At 35.0% G+C, this 17,860-nt stretch overlaps 1 protein-coding gene across 1 annotated transcript in view; it reads left to right on the plus strand.

The window, feature by feature from the left end:
- Positions 1-17,367, plus strand: part of LOC124226536 (vitamin D3 hydroxylase-associated protein-like) — a 41,386-nt gene extending 24,019 nt beyond the window's left edge. Inside the window, exons 11-15 of the mRNA XM_046639908.1 lie at positions 9,015-9,058; positions 9,423-9,462; positions 10,608-10,716; positions 14,137-14,282; positions 16,908-17,367. Coding sequence (XP_046495864.1) covers positions 9,015-9,058; positions 9,423-9,462; positions 10,608-10,716; positions 14,137-14,282; positions 16,908-17,036 — 468 coding nt within the window. The 3' untranslated portion in view covers positions 17,037-17,367. The remainder of the gene's footprint in view (positions 1-9,014; positions 9,059-9,422; positions 9,463-10,607; positions 10,717-14,136; positions 14,283-16,907) is intronic.
- Positions 17,368-17,860: the final 493 nt, after the last annotated feature.

The raw sequence follows: 17,860 nt of genomic DNA on the forward strand, positions 1-17,860 counted from the left end.
TAGAGCTCTTGGAGGTAAAATTCACAATGCGTGGAGCCCTCTCTGACTAGATCCCCCTGAGTTTTTAATTCTCAGAGTTGTCTACACTGAGCCCCCAGCAATTTGTCAATTACAGTTCAGGTTTTCCTATCCCAGCACTGGTTCCTCCAGAGGTTTTTGATCATGCATTTCTGCTCCAGCAAGTTGTGATTCTCTATATCTACTTGTCTGTCTCCCAATTTTTGAGGAAGTGGTTTGCTCTGCGACCTTACTTTTCTGATAAATCTAAGAAGAGTTGTTGATTTTTTTTCAGTTGGTTCAGCTTTTTACTTGTTGTTAGGATGGAGTGGTGATTTACAAGCTCCTTAGGTACCGGACTGTAAGCTAGAAGCCTGTTGATTCTTAAATTCAACTTCTGTCATCTGGTAGAGTGACAAAATTTTCTTTCCCTTCCCTGCCCAACTTGTTTCAACTGAAAAAATTTGTGTCAATTGAAAACATCCTGTTTTCAAGTTGTTCTGAACAACCGTGTCTATGGACAGTACCATTCTTTGGCAAACCCAGTGCACAGGATTCTGATAGGGACTTTTGAGCGAGAAGAATATATTTCACCATAACAAAAAGAAGGTCCGAATATTAACTCTCTCTTCAAAAACCTTGGAAGGCTAATCTAGTCAGCTCAAGTGATTTTGTGCGCTTCAACTCTGCCAAAGCAATCTCAGAACCGATTTAAGAGAATATTGAATAGAGCTAAATGTCAAGAAGTTCTCTCTTCAACATTCTTAACTAATTTTCCTTCGCTTTATTATCTCTTCACTGAAATGACCCTCAGTACCAGCATCGTGTGAGGGCTGTTTACAACCTGTTCTGAAGTATATTCCTTCCACCTTGACTTTTATAACTCAAGATATTGGAATTAAGACGAAGGATCCTGATTTCACCAGCAGTGGTTGAGTTTGTAGCATTTCTTTCTTGATATTCCTATTTCTCCTATTCTTCATTTCTGAGGATGACACTGGAAATGTCTACATTGAAGCATAAGCCTATAATCAGCCTGCCCCTGAATGATGTCTTTTTCTGTGGTCTTGGAGTCTAAATGGCTCTTAGTGCAACATGAGACTAGGTTTTCCAGCAACCAATAAGTAAAATATCCATTATTGTCGAGTTTATAGGAATTATTTTTGGAAAACATTCTAAGAATTTCCCGTCCTGGCAGGGAGAATAATGCCTGGAATGAGCTCAGGCTCTGGATCCTAGTCCAAGTCCCAAAGGAGGATTTATTCTAAAGAAATATGTTACCTTTTAGAATCCAAGGGGGGAGAGAAATGTAATTGGAATTGAAGAAGAAACTAGAATAAGAAATTAAAAAGCTATTAGAACTCCGTATTTCACCAGTGCTTATCTTTTCAAGTCTGCGTCACCTCTCTTCCTGTAGGCTGCTTTTCTCTGCTTTTCCAGCCACCCTGCAGAGAGATCCTGGCAGTTGTTGCAGTTAGAGGGTAATAATTAATCACATCCCTTTCCCCCCATGGGTTCTGAACCAGTTTTAGAGATGTAGGAATCAGACAGATGAAGATAAAAATATCAGCCTTATTTTCAGTAAGGCTGGATTGGAGAATGTGGGTGGGATTTAAGACCAAATGGGCTTCCTGCTACTCTCCCTCCTGAATTAAAGCTTCTCAAAGATACAGGTCTCACCCTGCAGGGACAGAGTCTCCCCAGGAAACTTACACCATGGAGGAACAGACAAGGCAAGCAAGTCCTGGGGAGAAGAGCCATTTGTATGCAAGGTCTTAATTCTGCTCAAAGAGAACTAAAAAGGTCAGAGTGTCAGTATCTAACCATTCAGATAAATCAATTATGAGCAAGGTGCAGAGAGAGAGACTGAAGTTCTCTCTGGGAAAAGGCAACTGTGAGAATAAAAGGGCATGCATTTCTTCTCTAAGAAATCGTTTAGTCTTATTTTTAAAAGACCTGGTGAAAAAAATCATAGTGACTTAGTTGGGTGAGGTGTCTTCAGTATGTTAATCAGCAGTAGCCAGGGTACAGGGCCTGTGCAAGACAAATTTGGCTGCCAGAAATTCTCCCCATTGGGCTTGGGAAACAGGACACCAGAGAAAAGCAAAGGTTGTGAGCTTGGCAGACACATTAAAAATGTTTAATACGTGCTTCCACTAGCTACCACTAGCTACGAATGAGAAAACAATTCTTTGGTAACTTTTTATTGTCATATAATTTCCAACTTACAGAGAAGCTGTAAGAATAGTACAAGGAACTCCCAGATTCACCCGTGGTTTGCATATTGTCTCAGTTGCTTTATCATTCTCTCTCTGTCTTTCGTTTTGCATATTATTTTTTTTTGAACCCTGAGAGTAATTTGGTGATATCACACACCTTTATTCCTAAATATCTTAGTGTTTTTCCAAAGAAAAATGACATTTTCTAACATAATCAGAGTATAGTTATCATAATCAGAAAATTTAATATCAATACATTATATTATCTAATCCAGAACTCATATTCAGTTGTATTCAATTGTCCCAATAATGTTCTTTCTGGCACATTTTTCTCCGAAAATGAATTCCATTCAGGTTCATATATTACATTTAGTTATCAAATCTCTTTAGTCTCCTTTAATGTGGAACAAGCCTTCTTTGTCTCTGTGGCCTTGATATATTTTTTTTTTTTTAAGATTTTATTTTTTCCTTTTTCTCCCCAAAGCCCCCCGGTACATAGTTGTGTATTCTTCGTTGTGGGTTCTTCTAGTTGTGGCATGTGGGACGCTGCCTCAGCATGGTCTGATGAGCAGTGCCATGTCCGCGCCCAGGATTCGAACTAACGAAACACTGGGCCGCCTGCTGCGGAGTGCGCGAACTTAACCACTCGGCCACGGGGCCAGCCCCATGTGGCCTTGATATTTTTGAAGAGTATGGGACAGTGTAGAATGTCCCTTATCACTGTCTAATGTTTCCTTAAAATCAGATTATGTATTTTTGGGTCAGGAATGTCACTGAAGTAAGGCTGTGTTCTTCTCCATGCATCATATAAGGAGGCCTATGATGTCAGTTTCTCCCAATTTTGATGCTATTAGCTTTGATTTCTTGGTGAAAATGGTTACTGCCAGGCTTCTCTATTGTAAATTTCCTATTTTCTCCTTTTTACTAATAAATGATATTTATGGAGATGTTTTGAGATGATGCAAGTTTCCTGTGTATAATCAATTTTCATTCACTAGTTTTATCATCCCTTGGTGATTTTCCAACTTTAGTCTTTGTTATGTAGGAGAGCTTTCCCTTTCCCCCATTTATCTATTCACCTTATTTACATACATATGGCCTAAATAATTCTTATTTTATGAAATGGGTTATAATTTTTACTGTTATTTATCTTTATGCTCAAATTCTTCAAGATCTGGTCAGTAGGAATCCCTTCCAGCTGGCTCCTGTGTCGCATTCTTATGGCCTCACGCTTTCTGTGCACCTCTTTACTTTCTGCTGTAACAGGATGTTCCAGGCTACATTTCTATTTCCCCTAACCCAGCCCTTCAAGTAGCCTAGTTCCCTTTAATGAAGAATGGTATTTAGAAACTAGATGCTGTTTAGGTTTGCTCATTGCAATTGATATGTAATTGCTTCTAGATAGAGCTAAGAAAAATATAAATATAGAAAAGTATATTCCTACATATTTTTATAAATTCTATAGTTCTATATTAACTATATTAAAAATCATGAGTACATACTTACACAATTCCAATCCAGAACCATGCAGTTTAGTATTTTAGTATCTGCCCTTTCCATATTTGTATAGAGTGCCACTGTGAATAATAAAACTAAAGTTCAGTATTTATTTCCAGTTCTTTTTTTGTGTGGTAATATTTACATACAGTGAAATGCACGAATCTTATATGTCCAATTTGATAGGTTTTGACAAACAAGCACAGTTATGTAACGCACATTCTATCAAGATGTAGAATATTTTCTTCACCCTAAAAAGTTCCCTCTTTCCCCTTTCTGACTTTTTTCACCATATATTAATTTTGCCTGTTCTGGAACTTCATGTACAAGAAATTGCAATTTGTGCTCTTTGAGTCTAGCTCCTTTTTGCTTGATGTGTCTGTGAAATACATCCATGTGTTTGTGTATATCAGTGTACTCGTTCATTCTTTTTCATGGTTATTACTAGCCCATTGCATGAATATACCATGTTTTAAAAATCCTTTCTCCAATATTTGGATAGTTTTCTATAAAGCTGGTATAATCCATCTGTTTTCATTTTCTTTGGGTGCATATGTAGGAGTGGAATTGCTGAGTCAAAGGAAAGTAGATGTTTCACTTTATTAGAAACTGACAAACAATGTTTCAAAATGTTTTACCATTTTACACTTGTATCAGCAAAATTTGAGAGTTCCAGTTGCTCTGCAGCCTCATCAATACTTGATGTTGTCAGTTTGTGTGTGTGTGCGTGTGTGTGAGGAAGATGGGCCCTGAGCTAACATCTTTTGCCAATCTTCCTCTTTTTGCTTAAGGAAGATGTTCCCTGAGCTAACATCTGTGCCAGTCTTCCTCTACTTTGTATATGGGATGCTGCCACAGCATCGCCTGATGAGTGGTGGTAGGTCCGCACCCAGGATCTGAACCCACCAATCCCAGGCCACTGAAGCAGAGTGCACGAACTTAACCACTATGCCATTGGGCCAGCCCCTGTTGTCAGTATTTTTAATTTTAGCTCTTCTATTCCATGTTATGGTATTTCGTTGTGAATTTAATTTTTATTTCCCCAGTGATTGATGATGTTGAATATTTTCATGTACTTGCTACCCATTCATATATCTTATTTTGTTCTTTAGTTCTTTTTAGAAACTATTTCTTGTTATATATGTGTCCTAAATATAAGTCCTTTGTCAGATATAAGTAGTGTAAATATTTTCCTCTAATACATGGCTTGCTTATTCATTTTCTTAATAGCATATTTTGAAAGACAGATGTAATTCTGACAGTCTAACTTATTTATTGTTTTTATTTTATGGTTATTCCTTTCTGTGCCCTGTCCAAAAAAATTTGGTCACCCCAAAGTCATGAAGAACATCTCCTACATTTTATTGTAGAAGGATTACATATTCAGCTTCTATGTTTAGACATATAAGTCATCTAAAATTTGTGGAAGGTTTGTATATACTGTGAGGCTAGGTTTTGGGGTCTTTTTATTCCATATGAATAAGATGTTCCAACACCATTTGTTGAAAGACTTTCATTTCCCCCATTGAATTCCTTGATACCTTTGTCAAAAATCAATTGATCATAAGTGTGAGGGTGTATTTCTGAAGTCTTTATTCTGTTCCTTTGCTCTGTTATCCTATGCCCATATCACACTGTCTTGATTAGTGAAGCTTTATTGTAATTCTTAAAGTCAGGTAGTGTGAATTCTCTAGTTACATTCTTTTAAATAATTGCTTGGCTATTCCAGGTCCATTGAGTTTCAGTAAAAAAATTTAGAAATATCTTGTGCATTTCTATACTTTAAAATGTCTCTGAGTTTATACTTGGAGTTGCAATGAATTTATAAATCAATTTGGGGAGAACTGGTATCTTAAAAATATTTAGTCATCTAACCTGTGAAAATGGTATAACTCTCCATTTGTCTTGTAGAAATTTCTGCAGTGTTTTTAGTTTTCAAGACAGAGACCTTTCACTTTTTCTTAAATGTATTCCTTTGTATTTTATATTTTAGCAATATCATTAATGGGAACTTTTATAGTTTCATTTTCAGTTTCTGAATTGTAGTGTAATTTTTCTATCACATGACCTTTATAAATTTACTTAGTAGATTTAATTGTTGCTTTATAGATTCCTTAGATCAAGGGTTGGCAAACTATGGCATGTGGAACAAATCCAGACCACTGCTTGTTTTTGTAAAATTTATTATAATTTTAATTTTTTATTCTTTTACCTTGTTGTATTCACTGGCTATGACCCCCAGTATATATATACAACATTGAGTATAAAATGTCATCATTGCCTTGGCCTTGTTCTAAAAGGGACGTATTAAGTATTTCATCAACTATGACATTAGTTGTAGATTCATCATACTTTTAATTAGACTGAGAAATTCCTTTTATTCTTAATTTTTCTGAGAGTTTTTATAAATATGGGATTTTTATTTACCAAATTTTTTTTCTTCACCTGTTGAGAATATTGTATTTACTTTTTTCCTTTATTATGTTAACAAAATAAATTTTCTTAATTGAGTGTTTTGAAAGTTAAAGCAGCTTTCAATTCCTGAATAAATCTCACTTGATAATAGTATACTATCCATTTTATATAACAGTAGATTTGATTGGCTAATATTTTTCTGAGAATTTTTGCATGTATGCAAATAGCATTTTTTTTAATGTTCTTTTCTTTTTATATTTTTATCAGGTTTTGGTATTAGAATTATACTTGTCTTATAAAACAAGATAGTGATTTTAGATAGCCCATAACTCTGTTTTGTTTTTTTATCCAGATTTATAATCTCTGCCGTGTAATTGGAGTTTTAAATTCATCTTACCTTTAGTGTAGCTATCAATATGTTTGCATTCAGAATGACCATTTCGCTGTTTACTTTTTGTTTATTCTGTCTGCTCATATAAAATGACATCTGTTCATTATTTACTTTTTCTGATTGTCTAGTCTTCCCTTTCTGCCATCTAATAAATCAAATGTTTTTATTAGTATTCCATTGTAATTTCTCTTCTGGATTTTCAGCTCTACTTCTTTTTTTAAATATTTTATTGCTTGCTCTAGGGATTACAATCCTCATCCTTAACTTTTCACAGTCTGCTTAGAGTTGATATTGTATCAGTTCACAAGAAATGTGAATCTGGCATTTGCATGTTCCTTTAACCCCTATACTTTGTGATATTGTCAAATATGTTACTGTACATGTATTTTAAATCCCACATGATTGTTATAATTTTTGTTTTAGACAGTCATTAGGCTTTTAAAGAAGATAAGAAAAATATAGTTTTTATATTTACTCACATATTCACTATTTCTGATATTCTTTATTTCATCATGCACACCAGGTTCCCACAGAGTGTGTATTCCCTTCAGCAAAAGTAACATTCTCCAGTATTTCCTTAACTGCAGGTCTGTTAGCAAAAAATTCTTTTAATTTTCTATCTGAAAATGATCTTAAAATTTCCTTCCTAGTGTAATAATATTTTCACTGCATATACAGTTCTAGTTAATAACTCCCCAGCAATTTATTGATGACATTCCATTATCTTCTGATCTACATTATTTCTCATTAAAGATCCATCATTTGCATGGTTGTCCCCCTACGTGCAATGTATCTTTTCTTTCTGTCTGTTTTCAAAATTTTCTCTTTATCTTGGAGTTTTAGCAGTTTGATAATGTGCCTAGGGGTATTTTTCTTTATTCTTCTTAGATTTATAAATTAATATTTTTCTTAGTAAATTTGGGTAACTTTTCAGCCATTATTACTTCACATATATTTTCTATCACAATTATTTTTTCTTCCTCTTCACTCTAATAACATGTATGATAGACTCCATAATACTATTCTACATATTACTGATGATTTATGTTCTTTTATTTGTTTTGGGGGGTTTTCTCTGTTTCTTCAGAGTGAATAATGTCTATCGATCAATCTTGAAGTTCAGTGACTCTTTCATCTCCTGCATCTGATCTTATGTAATGGCTATTCAGTAAAATTTTCATTTTACATATTTTATTCCTTGCTTTTAGAATTCCCATTTGATTCTTTTTATAGGCTCTATTTCACTGCTAATATTTCCCTATCTACCCATCTGTTTGTTCATTATGACCATCTTTTTAAGCCCTTGGACATATTTTTATTAGGTGATTTAAAATACTTGTCTGCTAATTCCAACATCCAGATCATCTCTTGGGGTCTGTTTCCAATGACTTCCCTCTCCTCCCAGTTATATGTTGTATTTTCCTGCTTCTTTTCAAGTATAAAAATTTTTTTTTATTGTCTGCCAAATGTTGTGGATGCTAGGTAGTTTGGACTCTGAATTTGGGTCTTTTTTTTAGAGAGAGTTGAGATATTTGAGTTTTGTTTTTGTTTTTTTCATGCAAGCAGCTAATTTCCTAATCAGTTAATCTTAACTTTTCAAATTTCATGTTTGAACTTTGTTAGAATTATTCTAGAGTGGCTATTACTGTAGTAGAAAAGTCCTACTCCTAAGGCATAGCTTTCTTTCATGAATAACCACGTTGTTCAGCAAAGTGTCTTTCCTCTAGATGTTCATAAATCTTGTGTACCCAAGTACTGTGGGAACTTCAGAACCTTCATTCAGCTTACAGATCCCCCGGAGCTATTTTCCATATGAACACACAGTCCTGTACCACCACATGTTCAACAGCTAAAAACAGTTGCCTCATGTATCTCATCCATACACACATATGCATACACACGCTCATACATATATACAGGCATACCTCAGAGATATCGCCGGTTCAGTTCCAGACCACCATAATAAAGTGACTATCAGGCTAAAGTTACTCACACAAATTTTTTGGTTTCCCAGTGGATATAAAAGTTATGTTTATACTGTAGTTTCTTAAGTGTACAATAGCATTATGTCTAAAGAAACAATGTACATACCTTAATTATAAAGCACTTTATTGCTAAGAAATGCTAACCATCATCTGAGCCTTCATCAAGTTGTAATCTTTTTGCTGGGAAAGGATCTTGTCAAAAACGCCATATCTGCGAAGCACGATAAAGTGAAGCACAATAAAATAACGTATACCTGTATACATAATTTCCAAATACAAAATATTTTCCCAGTGGAAATCTGTTTACCTAGTTTTATATCTCTTTTCAATATATCTGAAACTTCACTCTGTGTCAACTAATATAATACCATAGTATTAAAATGTCATCCATGAAGGATATTTATAATTTCCCACTGCAATCTCTGAAAGTCCCAACACAGACTCTGTGCTCTGCTTGGACAGTTACAGTCCTTCTTGATGAATCTAAACTCATCTTCTGGCTTCTTTTAGTTCCCACGACTGGCCAAATTCTTAGATAAAACCTGCGGCATTGGGTAAGTTTATCTGTGTGCATACATAAGACAGTATTAGTTAGATTACTGAGATTTATTGTCCTCAAAGTAGGAAATCTGCCACGAATATGAAAGTAAAGTCCCATGGTTATTTATGTTGAATATTTATAGTTGGGTAATAAATGTGGATTTCAGGGTAAAAAAATATTGATAAGTTACCAGGAGTAGCAGAAGGAGAAGTACTGAACAAGATAATTTAAAGAAAAGTAAAAGAGATTAAATGTGTTTTGGGAAAGGGGAGTGGTTAGTAGATATAGAGAAAGTTCAGGACTTCTGCCAAAATATATACTGAGGTTATAAACTGGGACGTCTGTATTCACCTTAATGTCTATGTCGTGCATTGCAGGTCAGTGAAGAAACTCTGGAAGCAGCATGACGCTGTGAAGGTAATTCAGATTTCTTCTAGGGTTTGAGCTTTACTGGTCACTGGGTCAATGATAAATGGAGTGAGTTGAACATGGATTGGTAAGCATTCACTGTCAAAACAGGGATGACCACTATTTCTCTTTTGATCTCTCATGATTTCTGGTTACTGTAAATCAGCTTTTCAAAAAGCCCTTTTAATATAAAAGAAACTGCATTTTATTCCTTCTACACGTATGACTTAGCCTGTGAAGCCGGTTATCAGTAAATACAAATTTCTGGGAATAGTGAGGCTTAGTACAAAGACCATTGGCTGTGAAGATTAAAACAAACAAATAATGACAATAATAACAAAAAACACTTGAATCTTGAATCTGTTGCTGACTAGCAGTGTAATCTTGGGTCAGTTTTACTTAGTTTTTTTGAATATAAATTTCCTGATCTATAGATTTAAAATAATCTCTGCTTCACATGATGGCTATGAGAATTAAAGAAAGAAATATTGCTGTAGCTAGAGATGTACATTACCTGGCATAATGCCTGACACGTAACGTAGTAAGACGTTATTCTTTCTTCATTCGTGAATAAAGATTGTCTAGACCAGGAGTCAGCAATTGTTTTCTATGAAGAACCAGAAGAGAAATATTTTAAGCTTTGTGGGCTACACCATCTCTGTCACAGCTACTCAGCTCTGCCATTGTAGCACAAAAGCAGCCATAGACGACATGTAAAGGAACGAGCTTGACTGTGTTCCATTAAACCTTATAACAAACTGCCAGCAAGCCAGATTTGGTCTGTGGGAGCAGGCGTTTGCTGACCTCTGGACTAGATTAAGGAATACGGCGGGGTTTTTTTGTCTGTTTGTTCATATATTTAGTTATTGGATCTATGTTTTAGAGTCCTCAGGCTTAAAAAAAAAAATGCAGAAAGAGCATCCTCCGTCTCATCTTCATAGAGGTCCTTTCACATGTCTGATCAAGACAACACTTCAGCGTCCTTTTCTGTCTTTACCATGGTGTGTTTAAAATCCAACTTCTTTGGTAAAAGTACGATTTTGTTACATCACCTTTAGCAATTTTAAAGGACAAAATTTTCTAAAATAATGTAAGCCATTTTTTCTTTTCTTACAAATAGTAATGCTTGGGTTTAATTCTTCTCTTCTTTCTAGACTTATCAGTGTGAATTCATTGACAAATGGAAATCTCTGGAGTTGGATGTTATTCTCTGCCCTGCTGTATGTCCAGCCTTCAACCTGGCTTCTAGTGGGATTCTCCTTGGTAATAAATAATTTTTAGTTTTTTGTTCTTTAAATTAGATAAATGCAGCATGGTATGAGATATAGGAGAAAGTGTACTGGTTTAGCAATCAGAAGAATTGCATTCTAACCCTGGATTTGTCGCCACTTTGTGTTATGTTAATTGAAATATTTAAGAATGAATATATTAGAACCTACCTCTTATGAGATTACCATCAGCCTTAACTTCTTTCTCCAACTCTGTTATCCTCCTGAATTTATTTTCTAATATTAGTCATTTATTTTCTTGTTATTCTTTCTTTCCTCTAGTTTTCCCTAGCTAAATAGTTCTAAATTCTTATTCATGCTGCATTTTGTGGTTTATAAGTTTCTTTGGTGTGCATTATTTAATTTGATTTTCACAACCACTGTGAGTATGAAGGACAAGGCTTTTAATCCTCTTTTACTTCATAATTAAGGAGTTAAGTGGTAAAATAATTTAAAACTATGAATTTAAGGTCACATGATTGGAAAATAATAGAATGAGTACTAAGACCATACCCTCTCACTAGTTATCCACTAATTTGTTCACTATACTCTGAAGAGTGATAAGCCTCTATTTGCTAATTTTTTTAAATAGGCTTTTTGGGGGATACTTTTAGGTTCACAGCACAACTGAGCAGAAGGTGGGAGATTTCTCGTAGACCTCCTCCCTCCAGACATAAATAGCCTCCCCTGCTATCAACATCCTGCATCAGAGTGGTACATTTGTTACAACTGATGAACCTACACAGACATGTCATTATCACCCAAAGTCCATAGTTTACGTGAAGTTTCACTCTTAGTATTGTACACTCTATGGGAATTGAAAGACGTATAATGACATATATCCATCAGTGTAATATCATACACAATAGTTTCACTGCCCTAAAAGTCCTATGTGTTCTTCCTATTCATCCCTTCCCCCTAATGCATGACAACCACTAAACTTTTTCCTGTCTCCATTGTTTTGCATTTTCTACAATGTCATATAGTTGGAATCATTCAGTATGTAGCCTTCTCAGACTGACTTTTTTCATTTAGTAATGGGCATTTAAGTTTCCTCCGTGCCTTTTCATGGTTTAATAGCTCATTTCTTTTTATCTCTGAATAATATTCCATTGTCTGGATGTACCACCATTTATTTATCCATTCATCCACTGAAGGGCATATTGGTTACTTCTAAGTTTTGACAATTATGATTAAAGCTCCTGTAAACGTTCATGTGCAGATTTTTGTGTGGACATAAGTTCTCAACTCCTTTGTGTAAATGCCAAGGAGCATGATTACTGGACTGTGTGGTAAGAGTATATTTATTTTTGTAAGAAATTGCCCAAACTATCTTCTAAGTAGCTGTACCATTTTGCATTCCCAGCAGGAATAAATGAGTTCCTGTTGCTCCACATCCTTACCAGCATTTGGTGTTATTAGTGTTCTGCATTTTAGCCATTTTAATAGATGTGTAGTGGTATCTCCATGTTGCCTTAGTTTGCATTTCCCTGATGACGTATGATGTGGAGCATCTTTACATATGCTTATTTGCCCTCTGTATATCTTCTTTGGTGAGGTGTTTGTTAGGTCTTTGGACCATATTTTAATTGGGTGTTTATTTTTATTGTCGAGTTTTAAGAGTTCTTTGTATGTTTTGGATAATGGTCCTTTTTCAGCTGTGTCTTTTGCAAATGTTTTTTCCCAGTCTGTGGCCTGTCTTTTGATTCTCTTGACAGTGTCTTTTGCAAGCAGAAATTTTTTAATTTAATGAAATCTAGCTTATCAATTATTTCTTTCATGGTTTGTGCCGTTAGTGTTTTATCAAAAAAGTCATTACCATACCCAAGGTCACCTAGATTTTCTATGTTGTCTTCCAGGAGTTTTATAGTTTTGCATTTTACACTTAGGTCTGTGATCTATTTTGAGTTAATTTTTGTGAAGTGTGTAAGGTCTGTGGCTAGATTGGCTTTTTTCTTTTTTGCTGAGGATGTCCAGTTATTCCAGCACCATTTGTCAAAAAAACTATTTGTTCTACATTGTATTGCCTTTGTTATTTTATCAAAGATCAATTGACTATATTTATGGGAATCTATGTCTGGGTTCTCTGTTTCTGTTCCATTGATTTATGTATCTATTCTTTTACCAATTTGCCACACTGTATTAATTAGTACAGCTTCATAGAAAGTCTTGATACTGGAATAGTCAGTCCTTCCACTTTGTCCTTCTTCAATATTATGTTGGCTATTCCTAGGGTTTTACCTCTCCTTATAAACTTTAGAATCAATATGTACAAAAGAATTTGCTGGAATTTTGATTGTGAATCCATTAAATCTATCAATCAAATTGGGAAGAACTGACATCTTGATAATACTGAGTCATGAACAGGGAATATTTCTCCATTTATTTGGTTTTTCTATGATATCTTTCATCTTAGTTTTATAGTTTTTTTAATATGTCTTTTACATATTTTGTTAGATTTCTACCTAAGAATTTAATTTTGGGGGTGCTGTTGTAAATGGTATTGTGTTACTAATTTCAAATTTCGCTTGTTTAATGTTGATGTAGAAGAAAGCAATTGAGTTTTGCATTCTGTAACGTTGCTATAACCCCTTATTTGATCCAGGGTGGTTTTTTTGGTCACTTCTTTCAGATTTTCTGCATAGACAAATCACATCATCTGTGAACAAAGACAGTTTTATTTTTCCTTCCTGTTCTATTTATCTCCTATTTCCTTTTCTTGACTTATTGCATTAGAAGTGGTAAGAGGGGATGCTCTTGTCTTGTTCTTACTCTTACTGGGAGGAAAAATTTTATATTCATGTGCTCATTTCAACTTTAAAGGTTAATTGCTTCTTATTTGCACCGTAAACTTGTAAAATAGCATATTTACTGGTTTATTCAATCAACAAATATTTCATTGAATGCCTACTATATACCACACACTGGATGGACACTATTAATATAAATAAACACCATCTCTATGTTATTTTCCTATTATATTAAAAACATCCTGAAATTTAATGTCATACTTTTTCACATGTATATCCTCCAAATGTATGTGATTGAATTATAATAGTGCTAGGTAAATATTTGAAAATCAATTAATTTTCTATGAATGTATAGTGAATGTCTTTTAAAGAATGAAAATCTCCAATCAATCATTTTAAAATAATCTTTGGAGTGGATATGGAGTAGAGAACAAGGTGACAAATCTGGACCCAATTTTAATAATTTCAGTGAAGGGCCCACTTCCTCTTATTTCAGTTCCTTTGCTCCACTGAAAAATGTAAACAAGGCCACTTGTTTTTCTGAGTTGTAGAAGGAAGAAGAGAAAAGAGTTTGCTTTTTCACCTTGTATGGGTAGAAGAAAGGAAGAAACAAAACGGTAGGAAAACTGGAGGAGTTCTGATGAGTCTGTGTGCCTGCTCTCCAGGTGTTACCTCCTATACTTTCCTTTATAATGTTCTGAACTTCCCTGCGGGAACTGTCACTGTTGACACAGTGACAGAGGAAGATGAGGAGGAGCTGAAACAATACCAAGGATACTACCATGACTTCTGGGACACACAACTCCGGAAGGTGAGTTAATCCAGTAGAGGGCACTGAGTGGCAAGGAAAAGGTTTTTTGAAGATTTCTTCCTCCAGATGTTGGGGCTGTTGCTATCTTTTTCTAGTTCCTAAGAGAGAGAAATTTAATGACCTCTACTTTCTTTCTCTGTCCTTCATGCCCCATTGAGCCACATTATCATATATATTTGATAATGTTACAAGAGAATGTTATTTTCTTTTGCAATGAAATAAGGATTGAACCTAAAAATAACTTTTTTCTTTCTCTGTTTATTAGAAAAAGAAGTATCTAATAACATTTCTACTATTGTTAAAATTCCAAATTTGACCTTTTTAGAAAATAGAATGTTTGGACTTTTAGGATTCTCAAACGGTCCTTCATAAGTCTTGTCTATTACACTTTTATTTGTCCTGATTTAAGACACTTTTTCTTTGAGTTTTATGGAATAGAACAACAGGCAAACTTTCACAAAGCCATCACTATTGGTATGAACACCCTCCTTCTATTTCCCCCTTATCCTCACTACACATTATAGAACAGGAGTTTGAGTTCATTTATATTGAATCTTTCTTTAGGATTTTTTGTGTTAAGAATCTCCTGACCCACATGTCTTTGGAGTATTTTCAGAGACGAACTTTTGAATCTTAAACATTTTTAATAAATAGGCTAGTAAGTCTGGAAGCCATATAAAGCCGAGCCTAAGGTACAGTGGTTAACATGTCCCCGTCCCTAAGTAAAAACAAACAAATACACACACAAAATCAATCAATTTTATCCCATTACCAAGTATCTCGTATCCAGGGAGGACTATAGTGAAATAACTATTACTTCTTGCTTGGGAATCCGTTCTTCAGTCAAATATTATTCCCTCAAACATTTATGAGTTCCTTCGTTGGTACTGAAAAACATCTATGTTTTATATAAATGCTACATAAAGATATAGAGATGGATAGATAGATATTGATATATATTACAAACTTAGAGAATGCCAAGATATGATACTCCATGTACTACTCAAATTATCCTTCTTTAATTATCTCTCCATAGAATTTTCTGGGAAAACTCAAACTCCTTATGTTGGATGTTATGTTGGAGCTAGGATTTTCTCTTGTGGATTAGTTTGACTTTTGGATTGCACAAATTAAATAAAAGGGTGAATAAATAGTAACTTAGCAGTCTCTGCTTTTGAGTGCTGTTATGACTCATGAAGAGTAAACATCAAATCTGTTTTGACATTCTGTGAAACAGAGCATTAACTTTTATTTTTACTATTTCCCACTTTTAATGATAACACAATGACTGAAGAAAGTAAGGTGCCATATACTTAGGGGAGAAATAAAATGTTTAAAACAAACAGTTATTAGTGAAGAGAATATACTACTAGCTAATATAAGTAGATGAATGAAAGTTAAAAATAGGTATAGTTAACTTAATAACATTTAAGAATGTGTAAATTTGTTTAAAAGACTCTAGAGAAACAAACTTGTGAATTGTATAAAAAGTATGTCACTTGGCTAATTTAATCTGGAGGATAAAATGATCAGAAAATGAGATGAAGAAAAAGATTTGGAGTACAAGCTGAGAATAAGAGATGGATATATCACCATCTAGAAGAAACAAAAAACAAAGAAAATGTTATTTAAAAACGTAATAAAATAGCAAAATAAAATAAGAATAAATTCAGTTTAGTAGTAGTTGTAAAAGTTAAATGTAATAGGTAAAGTTTTTAAGGAAAATGCTTGAAAGATGAAAAGAATATTAGAATAAGTTTTAAAAAGCCGAGGACTGGCCTGGTGGCATAGTGGTTAAGTTTGTGCACTCTACTTCGGGGTCCTGGGGTTCACGGTTTCGGATCCCAGGTGTGGACCTGCACACTGCTCATCAAGCCCTGCTGTGGTAGCATCCCACATACAAAAAATAGAGGAAGATTGGCAACAGATGTTAGCTCAGCGACAATCTTCCTCACCAAAAAAAAAAAGAAAGAAAGAAAAGAAAGAAAAATTCTAAGGTCAGCTAAAATTACCTCCTAAAATCAGAGAAGAGTAATCTTAAACAGTGATAGTTTTCAGAGTGTGAAGGTTAACATTCCCTAGAGAAGTAAGTAGGGTCATTGAGTTTAAGGCAGTTGAAGCAAACTTCTGACCTCATCTTAAAGTTGCATTCCTTTGACTAGAGCTCATTGCAAAGAATTCATGTTGGTTGAGGTCTCTTGTCACTGATTCTCAAGGCAGCAGTTCTGGTGAAGAGCTGTGTCCTTCCCTAAACTCTTACCCCCCAAGGAAGACCAAACAACAGGCAGGTGACAACCTTTAGTCCCTCCTGGGATCTGAAGTACAAGTTTCAGTAACAGATGATATAGCTGAGATTATTTCAGTGCTTTTCATAGTCCATCTTTTTTTGGAAACCTCTTTTGGGTGATTTCTTTCTGTGAGAGAAAGAGAAAACACAGTGAAGGTAAAGACATACAATTGAAACGTCAAATGGTTTTCAGATCTTAAATTCAATAAAGTCACTATAAGTTGTTCTAAAACCCAGTCCACTCTGTACAAGTGTGGTAGAATCTGATGTGTCCTGGGGAAACGGTGCCAAGGCTCAAACCAGGTAGCTGTGGAATCATGACCTCCTTTCCTTTCCAGAGTGTTGAAGGAGGAGTGGGGCTTCCCATTGCAGTGCAGTGTGTGGCTTTACCATGGCAGGACGAGCTGTGTCTGCGCTTGATGAAGGAGGTGGAGACAGTGACCCGAGAATGGAGAAGACGCAGGTGAATCCTCGGCCACTGAAGGACTGAGTCCTCCCCAAGCTTCACAATACTGAGCTTGAAATGCAGATCACGCTGCTTTGCCGCTCAACCCTCACAGGCAGTCTAATCTATTTCTCTCCCCAGGTACTCAAGTTAAACATTTTAATTAATTGATTAACATCTGCCAGTGAGCCAGGTAATAGGTGTTTTTTCCTGACAATTCAAATTCCACTTTCTAGGGAGGTAAACTAGGGCAACTGTCTTTAATTTTCAGCCTTAGTTTCTGTGACAGTAAAGTGGGGGATAATGATAATGTTTAGGGGTGACATTCATTAAATACTTACTATAAACTGTAATTGTTTCGAGAGTTTTATTGAGATTAAATCTTCTAATTCCCAGGACAATATTTAAAAGAGTGGTTGTATTATTATCGGCATGTTTATAGATGAGGACATCGAAACTAGAGAGATTAAAAAGTGCCAGAGTTAGAATTAGAACTCCGACTGTGCCTATCTGCCTTAGAGAGTAAGGATATAATAAGAAGAAGTTCTGTAAAATGCATGCCACACTGCATGGCATATGGTACTCATCAATCAACATTGGCTTCTGTTGTTATTTTTTTTTATGAATCTCTGCTTCTTCAGTTGGAATTTCTCTCTCTTCAGAAGTCTATCTCTCTTTTAAATGCCCAGGTATTTTCTGAAAGATCCAGCCATAGGAAGAGCAGACAATAGACTGCACCATGTCCATTTTAAGTAGAGGAACTGATATCCCTGTGGCCTTTGGCCTCATTTTGGGGCTACAGAATCAACTTAGGAAAAAATTTAAATTAATTTTATGGATATGGAT

The sequence above is a fragment of the Equus quagga genome, chromosome 1 (genome assembly GCF_021613505.1).
Source record: "Equus quagga isolate Etosha38 chromosome 1, UCLA_HA_Equagga_1.0, whole genome shotgun sequence".
Lineage (NCBI taxonomy): Eukaryota > Metazoa > Chordata > Mammalia > Perissodactyla > Equidae > Equus > Equus quagga.